This window comes from Oncorhynchus masou, chromosome 18 (genome assembly GCF_036934945.1).
Source record: "Oncorhynchus masou masou isolate Uvic2021 chromosome 18, UVic_Omas_1.1, whole genome shotgun sequence".
NCBI lineage: Eukaryota > Metazoa > Chordata > Actinopteri > Salmoniformes > Salmonidae > Oncorhynchus > Oncorhynchus masou.
In genome coordinates, this window is record NC_088229.1 from 60,266,827 (window position 1) to 60,286,433 (window position 19,607).

The following is a 19,607-nucleotide window of genomic DNA, read 5'->3' on the forward strand; positions in this document are numbered from 1 at the left end:
GTCAGCACTGGGGCTGGAACAAATGAGTTACAGCTGCTGATGAGCCACTGCTTGTGCTGCACTGACAGCAGCATTCACAGTGCAACACAGAACACACATGTCATCACACACCCTGTGTGTGTGTGTGTTTTTTTTTTGTTTAACTATCCTTGTGGTTACCAGAAGTCCTCACAAGGATAGTAAAACAAGGGAAATTCTGACAATAGGGGACATTTAGGTTAGGTTTAGGAGTTCGGGTTAGGTATAGTTTTAGGGTTAAGGTTAGGGTGCTGTTTAGATTAAGGGTTAGGGGTTAGGGAAAATAAGATTTTGGATGGTAATCAATTCTTTGGTCCCAGCAAGGACAGCGATACAAACAGTATGTGTGAGAGAGAGAGATTGGGTTCATGCCTATCTGTAATTTATAAAATAGACAGTAAAGAGGATGGACTGTGATTCCCAATGTGATTCCAACTGTCTGCTTCCCCCTTGTGCTTAGATTCCGCTCTGCAGTCTGGAGTGGCTCTGGGAGAGATAGATAGGATCTTTGGAAATAATACACCACAGCAGTTTAGTAAAGATTTGCCCGGACAACTGTTTATCTCTGAATATTAGAGATACACAAGAATTATGTATAGGTACACAATAAATGCTATCTTGACTACTAAATAGTATTTATTGCGTATCTCTACATAAGTGAAACCAACCAATTCCGAGAGTCCTTTCAGTGCAAGTTCCAGTTTATTTTTCAGGAAATTTTTAGATACAGAAAGAAAAAGTCACAACTCCTTACGCAACTATTTTTTAATTTTTAAATACAAGTTGTTGAAAGTCCTTGAAATCCAGCGGTGCACAAAATACCTCCATAGTGATTCTTCTTCCTCAGTAGTGGCCCTTCAGCTTGTGAGAAAGATCTGTCGAGCTCTTATCAGTCAGCCGTCGAAGGCTTTTCCACGCGAGGGTTTACTGTTATCATCAGATAAGTCACAGAGCTAGAAAGAGGGTTTATAGACTTTGTCAATGTCAGTGTTTGATCTGATTTGAAACTTGACGGAGGATTTGCAGCAAAAAAAAAAGCAGGAGAGGAAATCTTTACATAACTTACCTCTTTGTGGATAGCGGTTTGAGTGTCAGACTGTGCGTGTGTATGTGTGTGTGTGTGTATTGTATATACATTTGACTGCTTAACATTGAACTGATAGGCGTGTTTGCTATGTACTACAGCTGCTGGTCTACATATTTTGGTCATGAACACTTTCCTTAAAATGGTATCGTCTCTCCATTCCTATTTACATTGACATTTTAGTCATCTCTCCATTCATATCCGTGTATTATCTCTCCATTCATATCCGTGTATTATCTCTCCATTCATATCCGTGTATTATCTCTCCATTCATATCCGTGTATTATCTCTCCATTCATATCCGTGTATTATCTCTCCATTCATATCCGTGTATTATCTCTCCATTCATATCCGTGTATTATCTCTCCATTCATATCTGTGTGAACATGATATGCTTAATTGATACTTGGTCATCATCAAGAGAGATAAGTGTATATCTTGTACATAAATCTAATCTAGGTTTCTTTGGTTATGAAAGGGTACTTAATTCAAAGTAATCAAAAGGTACAATCCAACATGACATTCTGTACACAGCCAATGACAGACAATGTTGTCTTTGTGTGGGCTGGCTAGCAATTGATACCATTATTTTAACTCCACAATCATATAGATCATTGTTAGCTTCAAAAGAGAATATAGATGTACTACCGAGGGTCAGGAATGCATAGGAACAGAGTACCCAAAGTGAAATAATTTTGAGATGTAAAGGTGTGTCTGCGTATTATTATTATTTTTTACATAGGTGAGTTTGTTCATTTTCCACCCGTTTGTAGGCCTACTATAGAATATTTAGTTAACTATATATATATATACACACCATCGTTTGGTTACTATAAGAGCTATATATATAGCTCTTATAGTAACCAAACTATGGTGTGCTACATTTCTTCTTTGGTACATAACAAATTGGGCCAAGAATATATCAAATGCTTATCAACAGCATTCTGTATTAGTCATGTAGGTTGTTAAATTGATTGAAGATAAGCTAGCAAGAACGGTACTTCAAACCAGTAGGTCATAAAATAGATTAATAGCAGAATGTGATTTGTCTGTGTATATTTTAAATTGGTAGCCAGGATAATAGAGATTATTAATAGCAGATGTCCTGATTAAAGTTATGGACCACAGAAGAACTTGCATTATGCTTACAATACCTGTCTGTACACAGCTTTAAAAGTTTTACACAGAGTAATATATGAATATACATAACAGTATAGAATATTTGTGGTTTCTAAAAGGCCACTGATTTGCTCAAATCAATGTATGGCCCTTGTGTTATTTCATTGTTCAACTTGACATGATGGTGAATTCTGAATGTAATTTTGTCCAAAATTGACAACCACCTAAATGCATTGATGGATACACATTGACATTGGCTGTGTTTACACAGGCAGCCCAATTCGGATCTGTTACACTACGATTGGTGTGTTTTGACATGTGTAAACGCAGCCACTGTGTCTCACCAAAATGTCAGATAACAATTATGTACAACATATTCGACTCAATAAAAAAAAAGTGATTCCATAATATTACCCCAAACACTCACTCTGATTTTTGGAGGTTATATTTAAGATATCTATGTATAAGATACAAAATACTAAGTGTGCCAGTGTTGGACTTTAAGGATTGAGAAATGTTTTCTTTTGGACAAAAGTGATAAATAGTGTTCCACTATAAGTGTTTTCAGGTCGTTTCTTCAGGAAGACTAAAGAGACTCCCAGTTGAATCACTGTTATCATATACAAATATTTTCCATGCACTCTTTTCCCTATAGGGAGTCCTCCTTTCCTACATTCCACATACAGCTGTGTGTAAGCGTGTGAGAGGGAAATGTCACCAACATGATACATGTGTGACATTATCATTTGGAGAAGAAAATATAAAATATATCTTAAGATTCTTTTGACTTGTTACTGAACAGATATATCAAACTATACATTAACTGGAAAATGTAGGTGGGGGGGGGGATTATGCTTTAATATAGGCTCATTTAGGTTAATTTAAGGTGCTAAGATTCATATAGAGTTTTGATCAGGCCACAAGCCTAAAGATAAACTGCCTATGCGTTTCTTCCACTCCACTACAGCGAGGTCGTCACGCCAACTACATGCCCGCCCTGCAGGACAAATTCATTTCTACACACAATTAACACAGACATACTCTCTCCATAACATAACTCTGACCTCTGACTGCACATCGCAAAGCCCTGAATAAAAAACAGACTGGATCTATCCATTAGAGTCACCCAAATAATTCCAGGAATTCATTGTGTTGGTCTGTATTGCTGTACATAGGTTGAGAGGAAAGTAAAGCAGGACACTTTACAGCAAGTAGTACTGGTAAAGTGTGAGATATAAAAAGAAATGGACAGCAAGTTGCCTGGAATGTCCCTGATCTTGCATCTGTCAAGGAAATTGTCTGTCATGAACCTCAACGCCATTCATGTCATTTCTTAAACCACCTATTTTTTTCAAACATGCTAATAAACCCACAAAAAGCCCTCATGTATTGTCAAACAAAAGCTAGCCAGCTTAAAAACGCAATAAAACCTAAAATAACTCCACAATAAGTAAAAAACAGTAGCAACTAAAAAGAGGGTGCAGTGCTGCCATGGCGATCAGATCTTGCTGTTCTCAAGGTGCGAGTCGATGTGCTTGATGAGGGCGTCATCAGGGTAACCAATGGGGAAGATGAGCTGGCACAGAGGGCAGCTCCTCATGTCACTCTCTTCTGTCTCCATCCACAGCTGTATCCAAAGCACGCACGCACGCACACACACACACACACACACACACACACACACACACACACACACACACACACACACACACACACACACACACACACACACACACACAGCATTCAGGTCAACAAGCAGTGTGGGTCTATGGCAGGGCTGCTCAGCCATCACCCTCGAGATCTACCGTCCTGTGGGTTTTCAGTCCAACCCTAATTTAACACACCTGATTCTACTTATTAGCTGCATTAGATATGCTAAATTAGGGTTGGACTGAAAACCTAAGGGATGGTAGATCTCCAGGAAGAGGGTTGGGCAGCCCTGGTCTATGGCAACTATCAATTATAATATTTGGACCATGTAGGTAATTTCATGAAGAAAATAAGCTCATATGTAAAGGTGCATTGGAACAAATGTCATGTGACACAGAGCATTTCCCATTAAATAGCACAGTGCAGGAAGGCATGAACAAGTCAAGGGCAGTTCTCTTTCAAAGACATATTTTGATTGTGGGGGATAACAAGCTAACCTTGACCCATTTCACAATTTTTGAGATTTGTTGTGATAGAATAATGATATTCTACAGCATATTTGGGATAGAGTGTGCGTGTGACTCACATTGATGGAGGGCCAGGACTGGGCGTGCTCTGTGTGCAGGTAACTTGACGGGTGGCAGGTCAGGGTGTTGGGTCTGGAGGGGATGGGGAAAGGTGAGCAGGACGCCGGCCCCCTCATGACCCCATGAGGCAACGCATTGTTGGGCACGCCCAGCGTCCGTGGGGGGCTGATGGGGTGCGGGCAGGTCCACTCCTCCTCGTCTTCAGAGGACTGCGGCAGCTGGGGGGCGGGCGTGGGGGGTGGCGGGGGCTCAAAGTGCAGGTGAGACCTCGGAGAGACCTCGGACAGGGGGAAGGGCATCTCTCGAGCGTGGCGGGAACTTTCGTGGAGGCCCACCTCGCTGCCGGCCCTCTGCAGCCCAGACTGGGAACCTCGGAGCTGGCCTCCTCTGTGGGGGGACCCCCCATGCTGGGAGCCTCCATGCTGGTGCTGCTGATGCTGCTTGGAGTAGCTGGAGTCCCTGTAGGGCCGGGGCTTGGGCAGGGTGGACACGGGGTCCAGGCTGAGGCGCAGCGGCCGCTGGTAGGCCGAAGGGTCAGCGACCTCGGAGTAGCTGCGACGGCCCTGGAAGCTAGCCCTCAGGTGGTGGCTGGCCGGCCGGCAGGAGTAGGAGGCGGGCCCATCATTGATTTCCAACAGGGGCGAGCGTCGGTGCATGTCCGGGGAGAGGCGCTGTGGCTGGAGAACTGGGGAGCGACGCTGGGGGATGGGGGAGTGGTGCTGGGGCGGGATGGGGGAGTGGCGCTGGGGCACAGGGGAGTGGCGTTGGTGATGAATGGGAGATGGGGGGTGGGATTGGCGTTGGACTGAGGAAACAGAAGAGACAGGGGGAGTCAGAGAGCAGCACACAAGACTGTCTCTCGAAGACAAAAGTTATTACATTTTGCCAAAATAGGACTAAAGCCTGTTGTTACTTGTTGCACATAAGTACAGTGCATTCGGAAAATATTCAGACCCCTTGACTTTTCCCACTTTATTACAATACAGCCTTATTCTAACTTTTTTTTTTTTATGTATTCGACCTGGCTTGGTTTTTGCTCTGACAACTGTGGGACAGGTGTGTGCCTTTCCAAATAATGTCCAATCAACTGAATTTACCACAGGTAGAGTCCAAATAAGTTGTGGAAACATCTCAGGGATGTTCAATGGAAACAGGATGCACCTGAGCTCAATTTTGAGTCTCATAGCAAAGAGTCTGTATAGTTATGTAAATAAGGTATTTCTGTTTTCTATTTTTAATAACTTAGCTAAAATAAAATAAAAAAAAACTGTTTCGCTTTGTCATTATGGGGTGTTGTGTGTAGATTGAGAAACAAATACTATTTAACACATTTCAAAATAAGGCTGTAATGTAACAAAATGTGGAAAAAGGGAAGGGGTATGGATACTTTCTGAATGCACTGTACATACAAGTGGTTGGCAGGTGGCCTAACGGTTATAGCGTTGGGCCAGTAAACGCAAGGTTGCTAGTTCAAATCTGTCAATCTGCCCTTGAGCAAAGCACTTAACCCTAATTGAGCAAGTCACTTAACCCTAACCCTAATCCAAAAAAACACATTTCCATTTCACACAGCAGGAAAGTAATACTGTAGGAAATGTGGATTATAAATAATGTACATTTTTGTAGGGGTTGATACATTTTTGTTAGGGCAAATCAAGTCTGAAATTTTTAAGTGGAAATTACAAACTTTAGAAGCCTTTTTAAACCTCATATACACTACAATGATGATTTTCTGTTGTGTAGGAGAATTCCCTGTGACAACAGAGTGATCTGTATGAGAAGTTGCTAGGGCCAGGAGGAGTTTTTGTCTGGTAACGTCTCTAGCAATAACACAGAATCAAATATATTTTTGATAATGAAGAAAAAGTGTATAATCTTTCATATCTACCATATCACATTATGCTATTTTCCTGAATAACATTTCTCTACGTCTTTCTACAGTGCGTCAGACACTCTGTGTTGCTCTGGATTTGCAATGCAAATATGTTTGTCTGATCACAAAGCATAAATCAATTCTCCACAAGCAGCGCACTCGACAAGATAGGCAAAAAAAATACATTTATGAATACATTATTTTCCCCTCACCTAAGAGACACAGATCTAATTGAATGTTGACACATTTTACAGTACAGTATGAGATGCTTCCTGTAATCTTGTGACAGCTATCAGCAATTTAGCAACAAAAAAAAGATTGGTGCATCGATGAATCAGAAGCATCTCAAAGGGGAAACATTTTTGGTTCTGCGGTTGAGTGAAAAAAGGGTAAATGTTGTTCTTGAACTCTCCACAGAGTCTTGAAATAGAGAGAAAACAGAGACTTGAGAAAACAGAGACTTGAGGAGAGAATGTAAGTATTTCAGCACACATACAGATGTAGGATCTTAATTTGATCTCATTCTTTTGTTGCTAAGAATTGTCCTGCATAGCAGGAAATGCAAACTTGTAGTGTATTCAAGGTTTAAAAAGGCTTCTAGAGTTTGTAATTTCTACTTCAAAATGCCAGACTTCATTTGCCCTAACAAAACATGTATCAACCACTACAAAATGTTTTAATTAATTATAATTCATGTAATAATTCACATTTCCTGTTGCTGCAGGATTACTTTCCTGCTGGAGCAAACTAGCTCAAATTAAGATCCTGCATCTGTACTGTATATGTAGCTCTGCAACCCCAGGAGAGTAAAACAACTGCTGTAGGCCTACATACTTTACACTATACAGTGCATTCAGAAAGTATTCAGACCCCTTGACTTTTTCCATTTTTCTGTACAAAAGTATGTGGACACCCCTTAAAATTAGTGGATTAGGCTATTTCAGCTACACCTGTTGCTGAGAGGTGTGTAAAATTGAGCACACAGCCATGCAAACTCCATATACAAACATCGGCAGTAGAATGGCCTTATTGAAGAGCTCAGTGACTTTCAACATGACACTGTCATAGGATGCCACTTTTTCAACAAGTCAGTTCGTCAAATTTCTTCCCTGCTTGACACTGCTATTGTGAAGTGGAATGCCAGGGGAACGCAACCTGCTCCAATGCGTAGTACCAACTGTAAAGTTTGGGTGGAGGAGGAATAATGGTCTGGGGCTGTTTTTCATAGTTCGGGCTACGCCCCTTAGTTCCAGTATACAATGACATTCTAGATGATTCTGTGCTTCGAACTTTGTGTCAACAGTTTGGGGAAGGCCCTTTCCTGTTTCAGCATGACAATGTCCCCGTGCACAAAGCGAGGTCCATACAGAAATGGTTTGTCGAGATCGGTGTGGAAGAACTTGACTGGCATGAACAAAGCCCTGACCTCAGACCCATCGAACACCTTTGGGATGAAATGAAACGTCGACTGCAAGCCTAATCACCAAACATCAGTGCCCGACCTCACTAATGCTCCTGTGACTGAATGGAAGCAAGTCCCCGCAGCAATGTTCCAACATCTAGTGGAAAGCCTTCCCAGAAGAGTAGAGGCTGTTATAGCAGCAAAGGGGGGACCAACTACATATTAATGCCCATGGTTTTAGAATGAGATGTTTGATGAGCAGGTGTCCACATACTTCTGGTCATGTAATGTACATTCCAGTTCCTTGAGAGTCTAGTTCATTCCTCTCTTTTCCGGTTAAAATTCCCGAGCTGAGGGAGTGAGCTGTAAGCCTTAGTATACTGTATGTCCCATATCCTCCCTACCTCCGTTGTGCCCTTGAGCAAAGCTCTTTATCTGTAATTGCTCAAGGGGTGTTGCTCTGCAGCAGTCCCTGTGCTTCTCCCATCCTGTGATGTGTGTGTTGTGTGTCAGGTTGGGTACTGTGACAGCAACAAATAAAGAATATCTACGCAAATGGGCCAATGAAGCAAGTATGACAATGCTGCTTTCAAGATGTAGCTTGTTCATTACCTTTCCCAGTGTCTGCAAAAAAAAAAAAAAAAAAAAGCATACATTGAAACACCTTTTTGGGTTGGGGTTTGTGGTAAAGAGGTAGCTGTTGATATGACAGAGGAAGACAAAAGGCGCTGCAGTTTGAAAGTTGTAAATGTTCCCAGTGGACAAAACTGGTTGCAACAACATTATTGTAGAGTATTTTGTGACGTCATGGTCAGGTTTAAAGGATATTTTTAAATATGTTTTTAAGATGTTTTTTAAACAATTTTTAAAAATACCTTGAATTAAAGATGTAAACTTCTGAAGGTATGTTGCTAACCTGGGCTAGCCTGTTAAATGTGGGCCATATATCATTCTCTAGCGATGTTACTAACCTGGGCTATGATGCTCCTGGGAGGTCTTCTTCAGGATCTCATTCTGTTTGGAGCTCAGTTTCTGCAGACGTCCCAACTCCTCAGTTAGCTCTGTGTAGGCTAGTGCCAAATTCACCCTGCAGGGGGGGAAGAACCGAGTTGATCAACCAATCAACCAACCAACCAAACAATCAAAATCCCCCTTTGAAATCATTCTACTAATATTGCTTGCAAATGTGTGTGCACACTGAGGTTACCTGACTAAATGCATTCTAGTTTTCAAAATGTCTATGGTTATTTACACTTGACATCTATCATACGTCGATCTAAGCAGTTCCTAAATGCATTCCTTTCTCATCTCCAGATTGACTGTATACCAATCACATTGTTGATATCATTGCATAATATAGAGTATTTTTTTGAATACCAATCATATTAATCACACCATTGTGAAGTAGTCAGACGTAAAGCAGACAGCCAGCTGTCTCAACATGACACCCAGGCATTTTCCATGGTAACGAGGCAGCTATTTCAAACAACTCTGTTACAAGGCAACACGGGTGGTATTTGAAAACATAAAAAGAGCGAAAAGGCGGTGGTTGTGGTAGATGGCAGCAGTGTGTATGCGCTATCCAGCCTATGATCTGATAAAACATAGCTTATCTGAGCTCAAAAAACTATTTCATATAAGACTCTTGTGATTTACTAGAACATTGATGATAGCAATGTTAACACATGTTTCCCATGCCAATAAAGCCCCTTGAATTGAATTGAATTTGATGGTGGTAGACAATATGGTGATATGACAAAAAAGGGACACACATCCTATTGTGTGAGGTGCTAGTTATGGAAAATGTGAAGCTTTAAAAAAGAAAAAAAGAGTCTGACACAATGGCTGCATTTACAAAAAATATAATTTCTGATCTTTTTTCCACTAATTGGTCTTTTGACCAATCATATCAGATCTTTCACATCAGATATTTTTCTGGAGCTGATGTGATTGGTCAGAAGTCCAATTAGTGAAAAAAGATGAGATTGGTCTGCTGTGTAAACGCAGCCTATTGGTATTTGCTGTGTAATTTATTTTACCTTTTATTTTACCTACCTCAGCAATGTTTTAATATGATTTGATTTTACAGACGATAAAATAAAGCGGTGTGTTTAATCAGACAGCATTGAAAAAATAGAGAGTGCATCTTTTATCTCTTCAGCATAATCACATGAGTGGAAACGCAGTCTTTTCTCAGGTCAGTCCTGGTTGTAGCTAGATACGTGGACACCTGCTTGTTGAACATCTCATTCCAAAATCATTGGCATTAATATGGAGGTGGTCCACCCTTTGCTGGTATAACAGCCTCCACTCTTCTGGGAAGGCTTTGGACTAGATGTTAGTGGATTCGGCAATTTCAGCTACACCTGTTGCTGACAGGTGTATACAATTGAGCACACAGACATGCAATCTCCATAGACAAACATTGGCAGTAGAATGGCCTTACTGAAGAGCTCAGTGACTTTCAACGTGGTACCGTCATAGAATGCCACTTTTTCAACAAGTCAGTTGGTCAAATTTCTTCCCTGCTTGAGCTGCCCCTGTCAACACTGTTATTGTGAAGTGGAAAATCTAGGAGCAACAACAGTTCAGCCATGAAGTGGTAGGCCACACAAGCTCACAGAACTGGACTGCCTTGTGCTGAAGCGCGTACCATGTACAAATCGTCTTTCCTCGGTTGCAACACTCACTACAGAGTTCCAAACTGCCTCTGGAAGCAACTTCAGCACAATAACTGTTTTAGGGAGCTTCATGAAATGGGTTTCCATGGCCGAACAGCCGCATATACAAGCCTAAGATCATCATGTGCAATGCCAAGCGTTGGCTGGAGTGGTGTAAAGCTCGCTGCTGCCATTGGACTCTGGAGCAGTGGAAACGTGTTCACCGGAGTGTGGAATCATGGTTCACCATCTGGCAGTCCGACGGACAAATCTGGGTTTGGCGGATGCCAGGGGAACGCAACCTGCTCCAATGCATAGTGCCAACTGTAAAGTTTGGGTGGAGGAGGAATAATGGTCTGGGGCTGTTTTTCATGGTTCGGGCTAGTCCCCTTAGTTCCAGTACACAATGACATGCTAGACGATTCTGTGCTTCCAACTTTGTGTCAAAAGTTTGAGGAAGGGCCTTTCCTGTTTCAGCATGACAATGCCCCCGTGCACAAAGCAAGGTCCATACAGAAATGGTTTGTCGAGATCGGTGTGGAAGAACTTGACTGGCCTGTACAAAGCCCTGACCTCAACCCCATCTTACACCTTTGGGATGAAATGGAATGCCAACATCTAGTTGGAACTTTGCTGCGGGGACTTGCTTCCATTCAGCCAAAGAGCATTAGTAAGGTCGGGTACTGATGTTGGGCGACAGGCGTGGCTCGCAGTCAGCATTCCAATTCATCCCAATTGTGTTCAGTGGGGTTGAGATCAGGGCTCTGTGCAGGTAAGTCAAGTTCTTGCACACCAATCTTGACAAAATATTCCTTTATGGACCTTGCTTTGTGCACGGGGGCAATGTCATGCTGAAAGGAAAGGGTCCCAAAGTTGGAATCACAGAATCGTCTAGAATGTTGTACCACTCTACCCGACGCTTGGCATTATGCATGGTGATCGTAGGCTTGTGTGCGGCTGCTTGACCATGGAAACCCATTTCATGAAGCTCTCGGTGAACAGTGGTTGTCCTGACATTGCTTCCAGAGGCAGTTTGGAACTCGGTAGTGAGTGTAGCAACAAAGGACAGACAATTATTCCGTGCAACGCACTTCAGCACTCGGAGGTCCCGTTCTGTGAGCTTGTGTGGCCTACCACTTCGCAGCCGTTGTTTCTCCTAGACGTTTTCACTTCACAATAACAACACGTACAGTTGACTGGGGCAGCTAACAAGGCAGAAATTTGACGAACTGACTTGATGGAAAGGTGGCATCCTATGACGGTGCCACGTTGAAAGTTGCTGAGCTCTTCAGTAAGGCCATTCTACTGCCAATGTTTGTCTATGGAGATTACATAGCTGTGAGCTCGAATTTATACACCTGTCAGCAACTGGTGTAGCTGAAATAGCCGAATCCACTAATTTGAAAGGGTGTCCACATACTTTTATGTATATAGTGTATGTTCGAGTCACGTCAGGGACAATTTTAGCATTTTAGCTAACCCTTTTCCTAACCATAACCTAATTATCTTAATAACCTGCGATGTTAATTTTCCTAACCTGCTGCACAAGTTCTCCTAACCTTTTACGAAAAGTAACTTTTGCTAGTCAAAACCGGCAGGCCTTCTCTGAGAACATTGTTAGTCTCCACTAATGCACTACACCTATATCTTTGATCTTTATCCCGAAGAGAAACAATCACTGTATTTAGCCAAACGACAAAGATCACAAACTATACTATATGATACACGTACTGTATTATAATTTCTACCAGGTATATCGCCACAAACTTCATACAACGTTTTAAAATGGGGAGGTGGGAGGAAGATAGGTGCCAATGTGTACCCAAACAGATCTGATAAAACTTATCTCTCAAACTCATTTCAATAAAAATCTTCTGTGTTTTACTTGAATCTGACTCCACTTCCTCTACATAGTGATGGTGGAAGATAAGAGAAATATGGTGTCAGACAAACACAGACTTCCCATATACTTCACCTGCACGACCAGAAATTGAGCAATTGTAATAAATCTATATGGCCATGAGAAGTCTCAAATTATGAGTACTCTCACAACCCACTGTGCGTAGAAGGGAGAGGGAAGCACATGCAGTACCAATAGAAAACATATCACACTGAGGTTTTTTAACCAGTTAACATCTCCAAACACTAAACCATCAGATAATGGAAATTACAGTCATCACTTGTCATTATTGTGAATCTTTTCCATTTCCCTCTATAGTTCTCCTACATACATAAATCGGTCTTCACAGTTTATTTTTCAGGAGAATGATGCTGCCACCACAAATGAATCACAGCTATGAAACATCTCAATGTTAACCTAAGAATCAATTCATTTCATTTCTATTTCTAAGATTTATGAAAAGGTAGCATTCCACAAAATTCTGTCATTTTGGCCACAGAGACATTGCGTTCATAAGTTCCACCAGTTAGTCAATAGAATCAGTTGTTCACAGGCCTACCCCTACATTTATGCATGACCCAGACAGAGTGGGCTATTAAAGTCCCTTCATTATAACTCTCCACCAACACCTTCACAACAATCTGAAAATACAATAGATCATCCATAACTTACAGGAACTCTGGAAACCACTGATGACATTGGGGGAAAAAACAGTCCTCTTCTTCCCAACTGCCTCTATCCAACTCTTTCATGTATATGGAAGTAGCTGTATTCGCTTTGAGTGGAAATCTCCTTACCTACTTTTACAATCCGAGGGGAATGTCTGAGTGACAGTTTCCCGTCTCTCGCCATTTTCTCACACAGAACTGTATTTATTGACTGTTTTGACATATGCAACTCTTCCTTTTCACACTGTGGCTCACACAAGTCTCTACGTCGCCTGTGCCTTTTGACAATCTTTGAAAAGATGGCTTGGAAAGCAACACATCTCACTCACAGCACCTTGTGCAATATCTTATGTGTGAACACCTCTGTTGGTTCATCAACACTGCCAAGACTTCAATGCGCTGCATCCCTCTTCGTTTTGGAAAAGCTTTTTGGAAGTGTTTGAGTCTGTGTGTGCAGGGATTGGCAATAATTACAAAATACAATTACAAAATACCAATACCAAGCTCAATATATCAAAATAAACTACAAAATGCTTGTATTTTGACATGTATTTCATTAAAATACATGTATATTGTATTTTAAAATACAGAAATACATTTGCAAGAAGCCAGCCCAAACAGCAACAACATTCTCAGTAACAGTTATAGACACATTGTGATATGTTGTTGTTTATCTGACTTAGAATGCACCGGCTGTAAGTCACTTTGAATAAGAGTGTCTGCTAAATTACCAAAATGTAAATGTACAGTATATGTATTAAATTAACATACCAAAATGAACTGCAAAGCACACAGGGTTTATTATTGGACTTGTTTCGGGGTAGAGCTCATTAGATTCATATTCAGCATGATATGCAATTGTTCATTTTAAATGTACATTTATATTTAGTTCCTTTAGTAGACACTCTTATCACACCATAGTGCCATCAGACTTCTGATACCAATGCAGGGTGAACGAGGACCACAAAATGGTGAATCGCTATTTAAAAAAAAAAATGGCATTGAAAAGTATTTAGTATTTTGAAAGTAAAAAATGCAACCCTCGAAAGTCTAGTTCAGCACAGTGTAATACAAAATACAAAATACTCAGCAGTAAATCAAACGTATATTTCAAATAGATGGAACAGAAACACACACATCTGTGTGTGTGTGTGTATGTGTTTTCGTGCATGCCTTTTCTATGTGTGTGTGTGTGTGTGTGTGTGTGTGTGTGTGTGTGTGTTTGTGTGTGCCTGTGTAGGAGGAAAGATGACTGTTATATAGCGAGGAAGAAATTGATGACAGCCAATCTATATGTTGGTTGTGTGTGGGAGATTAAGTGTGTGGTGTGGGCCGTATGAGCTGGATCTGACCTCTGAATACACATTAGAGAGCACGGACTGTAGGCTTGCTGTTTCTGTAACTACTACGCAGCTTCTTGGCCTGTGTGCTCTAACATATATTTTGCTCTGCTATTGAGTACGGCCTGTCTGCTCTCACTCAACTGTAAGAAAAGCAGATCCTAAATACAACTCATCACATACATACACCATATCATTTCTCAGTAAAAGTTCCATTTGGTCAATGATATTTAATAAGAAAAAGCAATGGATGACAAATTCTGGTACATAAAGTTACAAAGGCAGAGGTAATGAGGCTCCATAGCCCTCTTTAGGTCTCTGATGAAGATAAGCACTAAATGAGTGCTGGCTTTCGACTCTCGTGTCCACAGCCTACACAGTGTCAAAAGCTACCCACTGGGCACAGGCTTCAGTTCAATGTCTACTTTCGGTTGAGTTGCCAATTTACACGAATTCAACGTGAAATCAACAAAAAATATCACCATGTCATTGGATTTAGGTTAAAAGTTGGGTGAAAAAAAGACGAAATGCCCTTACGTTGATGACTTGTTTTGCAAAACCAATCAGTTTTTAGAGTTGATTTAAGATCATCGATAGATTTTTTGTGGATGAAATGATGTGGAAATAATGTTGATTCAACCAGTTTTTGCCCAGTGGCTGTAATAACACATGATCTACTGTATATTATTTGTTGTTCCTTACAGTTGGCTCGTTGTCTTTCTGAATTTGTTTTACATTGAAAATGTGATCTCCATACTATGGAACTGCACAAAGCAAATACAAGTCAAGTTCATTCCATAACAGTCTACACAATCAAATGAACGCATTCAATAACCTCTCAATTTTTCCTGACCATTTGAAGCCAATTATAAGTGTCTCTGAGGACCAAACTGTTGCTCTCCAGAACATGCAACACACATGACCAGTTCCACGTGAATCTGAGCCATTTACAATAAATGAGAGCACTTACAAGAAGTAAGCTGCCATTCAGAAAGAAAATAACAGCTAGCATGTAGGTTGGTGAGTAAGGATAGGAAAGCAAGATGTGACTGGAAAAGTAGTTAGCTTCCCCTCCCAGGCCTCTAGTACACTCAACCTTAGCCATTCTACCATACACTTTACTTCCACTTTCTTATCGAAACAGTGTTTGCATTTCACTCCCCTCAAACTTGTCGTGAGTGTGGTTTTGCACTAGCTTGTGGGCGAGCTGTGTGTGGCGTGTCGGTGTCTAGGACAGGGGTATTCAACAGGGGTCCACAGCGTGAGTTTTGGTTCCTCTGAGAAACAACAAATGACAACTGCTGTATTTCAGGAAGCTCTTGTGCCCACACTGCCCTCTATTGTTGTATTATATATTACCACACAACACACAACTAGGCTCCCCATCACAAGTATGTTCCCCACATTGAAAGAGACGGAGGTTCACATAATTATCCAGTGCAAGGCTTATGGGCATAACTGTGGGAAGGAGGGGTGCCGAGGATGCTGCAGAAAAATCGGAATAAAAAAAAAAAGTAAGTTATTTTCCGAAAACAATATTTTATATTTTTTCACAATAGTGCACTGGGCATTTAATAGTCCTGTATTAGCAGACCGATATAAACATCTTCAGTGTGGGCAATTAGTGTTTCCAGGACCCCCCCCACATGAGAAAAATTGCACCATCCCCACTCGAAAACTATCGTGAACAAAAATATAAATGCGACATGCAACAATTTCAAAGATTTTACTGAGTTACAGTTCATATGAGGAAATCAGTCAATTGAAAAAAATTAATTAGGCCTTAATCTATGGATTTCACATGACTGGGAATCTGGAATTCAGATATGCATCTGTTGGTCACGGGTAGTGGTGTGGATCAGAAAACCAGTCAGTATCTGATGTGACCACCATTTGCCTCATGCAGTGCGACACATCTCCTTCGCATAGAGTTGATCAGTCTGTTGTGGCCTGTGGAATGTTGTCCCACTCCTCTTCAATGGCTGTGCGGCGTTGCTGGATATTAGCGGGAACTGGAACTACCTGCCGTACAGTCGATCCAGAGCATCCCAAACGTGCTCAATGGGTGATATGTTTGATGAGTATGCAGGCCATTGACAAACTGGGACATTTTCAGCTTCCAAGAATTGTGTACAGATCCATGTGAAATTATCATGCACGGACTACAATGTATTCTACAATGTAGAGAAACAATAAAGGAAAACCCTGGAAGGAGTAGGTGGGTCCAAACTTTTGTCTGGTACTGTACATTAAAGGCGGCTTATAGTAGAGAAATTAACGTTCAATTCTATGGCAACAACTCTGGTGGACATTCCTGCAGTCAGCATGCCAATTGCACTCTCCCTTGCGTTGTGTGACAAAACTGCACATTTTAGAGTGGCCTTTTATTGTCCCCAACACAAGGTGCACCTCCTTAATGATCATGCTGTTAATCAGCTTCTTGATATGCCACATTTCATGTGAATTAATTATCTTGGCAAAGGAGAAATGTTCACTAACAGGGATGTAAGCAAATTTGTGAACAATATTTGAGAGAAATAAGCTTTTTGTGCATTTGGAACATTTCTGGGATCTTTTATATCAGCTCACGAAACATGGAACCAACACTTTACATGTTGCGTTTATATTTTTGTTCAGTGTACTTCCCGCGGCTATGCTGTACTAGTAATACATCAAAGAATGTATATGTAATGGATAGGCCATTATTCTAGGCAGAGTTCAACTTTAAGACGGGCCTGGAAAAGGGCTCATTTAGGTTTTAATGAGTTCCTTAAAGGCTACCTTAGTCAGACCAAACCGTTACACCCTCTAGACTAGAGTCTAGACCCTCAGATATGGGTCAGGTACAGCTCCTAGTGAAACGTTACTGTTTACTACTATTCTCTCCCTCTCAACTCTCTCCGTGTCTCTCTCTCCGTGTCTCTCTCTCTCCCTCTCGCAGTCTAAAAGGTTGCAGGTCTTATGGAGGTGTCACACAGTAAATGGTTGTTGTCTTCACTTACTGCTCATCTCCCACCTTCTTGATCCACTCCACATCACACTGCTCACACGACGAAGTCATTTCCTGCCGAAGTAGAGCGGGAAAACAGATTAGCATGCAGGTGCTCGAAGTAAGAGCCAAGTGAGAACAAGAGTTAGACAGAACTTACTATGCTTTAGAAAATAGAGGGAGAATGTACCAGTTTGTAAGACTTACCAGTGTGTTAGGTGTGTGTGTGTTGTTCACTGACCCTCTCTATGTGGTTGTTCTGGATCTGTTTCAGCTCTTCCTGCAGTCTCTCACACTCGGCCTTCACTTCCTGTTCCCTCTGACACGCCCCTTGGGCCTGGTGCCGCGCCCCCTCTAGCTCCGCCTCCAGACGCTGCAGCTTCAGGTCTGACAGAGTGTCTAGACTACGAGAGTTCTGTAGGGTCAGCGCAGGACAGTCCAGCACTGCGGAGGGGGAAGGCAACGCCGACACACACACATGATCAATCTAGAGGGACTTAATTATCCCAGGGTTTATACCATTCATCCTTATACTTTCCAGGGAAAGGATAAGGGATAGTGATGTGGACTTCCAGCCAGATAAGCCAGCTCCACGTAACTTCATTCTTCCACCTGGCCCACATTCTTCACCTGGCCTACATTGTTACCCTGGCCCACATTGTTACACCTGGCCCACATTGTTACACCTGTTCAACCAGCCAGATAAGCCAGCTCCACGTATCTTCATTTTCCACCTGGGTAGAGGAGCGTGCGTGGGCACAGCCTCGGAGCCCAGCTCATACAGACGCCGTCACTCAGCCAATAGCTATTGTGATAGAGGAGTCGTCTATCTCATCTCACCAGCCACCTCACACAACACACAGGCATTGACACACTGACACAGGAAAAAAACACATACTGTGGTACTGTGTATCACTAGCCACTTTAAACAATGCATACGTATATACTGTACTCTATATCATCGACTGCATCCTGATGTAATACATGTATCACTAGCCACTTTAACTATGCCACTTTGTTTACATACTCATCTCATATGTATATACTGTACTCGATACCATCTACTGTATCTTGCCTATGCTGCTCTGTACCATCACTCATTCATATATCCTTATGTACATATTCTTTATCCCCTTACACTGTGTATAAGACAGTAGTTTAGGAATTGTTAGTTAGATTACTTGTTGGTTATTACTGCATTGTCGGAACTAGAAGCACAAGCATTTCGCTACACTCGCATTAACATCTGCTAACCATGTGTATGTGACAAATAAATTTGATTTGATTTGATTTTTGATTTGACATACACACAACTCGCACTGATAGAAAACACACAAATCCTCTCTAACACAGTATATTGCCCACACTCTCTTGCACGCAACTTCCGCAATTACATCAAACGCACACATTTGTGTTTGTGTACAAGTCACAGCTGAACTACTAGGGCTGGGATCATCAACTAGATTCAGGGTCAAATTCAGCCCGCGGTTTGCCAGTTAGGGAACCCTGTACTAGACTTATCAAACCATTAGAGTGGCTTTCCCTTTTATTTGAATGTGTCCAGGTCAGCCTGTGGTTGAGGCAGTAGTGAACAGTAGTGTACAGAATAATACATTTCAACATGTAATGGTACTAAAGCATATCATGATCGCTTTCCATCTGAAGGACAACCCTTCACATAAATACACCTCGGCATGACTCAGCAATAAGAGAGGTATTAATGACACATTTCATCAGCATTTTACATCCTTTTTACTAGGGGGACACAGTTCAGGCCTTGTGACTCCATAGCAGCTGTTCTCTTCAGTAGTGACCTGCTACCCAGCATGCTTCCCTCAGCTGGAGTGGGTGGTACTGTGTAATTAGCATATAGGAAGCGGCAGTGCTAGATGGGAGAGAGTTGGCCAATAGTAGTTCTGTTTCCCCATATCAATTTCGGTTGTCGTGAGTCTCGTGAGAGCGGGAGGTAGCTAGCCAGCAGACAGTGGAGAGAGGTTGAAGCTGAGAGCGCATTGAGTACAGTTAGTGAGAAGGATGAGTGGACAACAGTGAAGTCCAAGAATGGAACAAAAAGGGAAAAGTGGTTGTGGATAACGAGTCTGATGAATCGTTGCTTGTTGGAGTGCGTTTCTTTGGCTAATGATGTTTATTTGGGAAGCCTTTTTGAAGTCACGAGGATGGTGAAGAAGGCGTTGAGAAAAGTGGATTCCGTCAAAGTAACCAGTAGCGATATGGTGTTGATATCGTGTATATCTAAAGAGCAAAAGGAGCGCGCATTGTGGCTCGCAAAATGATCGATGCATGCAGTGGACAGCTT

At 41.7% G+C, this 19,607-nt stretch overlaps 1 protein-coding gene across 1 annotated transcript in view; it reads right to left on the bottom strand.

Annotated features, from left to right (window-relative positions):
- Positions 1-707: 707 nt before the first annotated feature.
- Positions 708-19,607, bottom strand: part of tbkbp1 (TBK1 binding protein 1) — a 72,034-nt gene continuing 53,134 nt past the window's right edge. The window contains exons 6-10 of the mRNA XM_064921888.1: positions 17,532-17,734; positions 17,304-17,365; positions 8,705-8,820; positions 4,458-5,263; positions 708-3,848 (exon numbers count right to left, since the gene is read on the bottom strand). Coding sequence (XP_064777960.1) covers positions 3,720-3,848; positions 4,458-5,263; positions 8,705-8,820; positions 17,304-17,365; positions 17,532-17,734 — 1,316 coding nt within the window. The 3' untranslated portion in view covers positions 708-3,719. The remainder of the gene's footprint in view (positions 3,849-4,457; positions 5,264-8,704; positions 8,821-17,303; positions 17,366-17,531; positions 17,735-19,607) is intronic.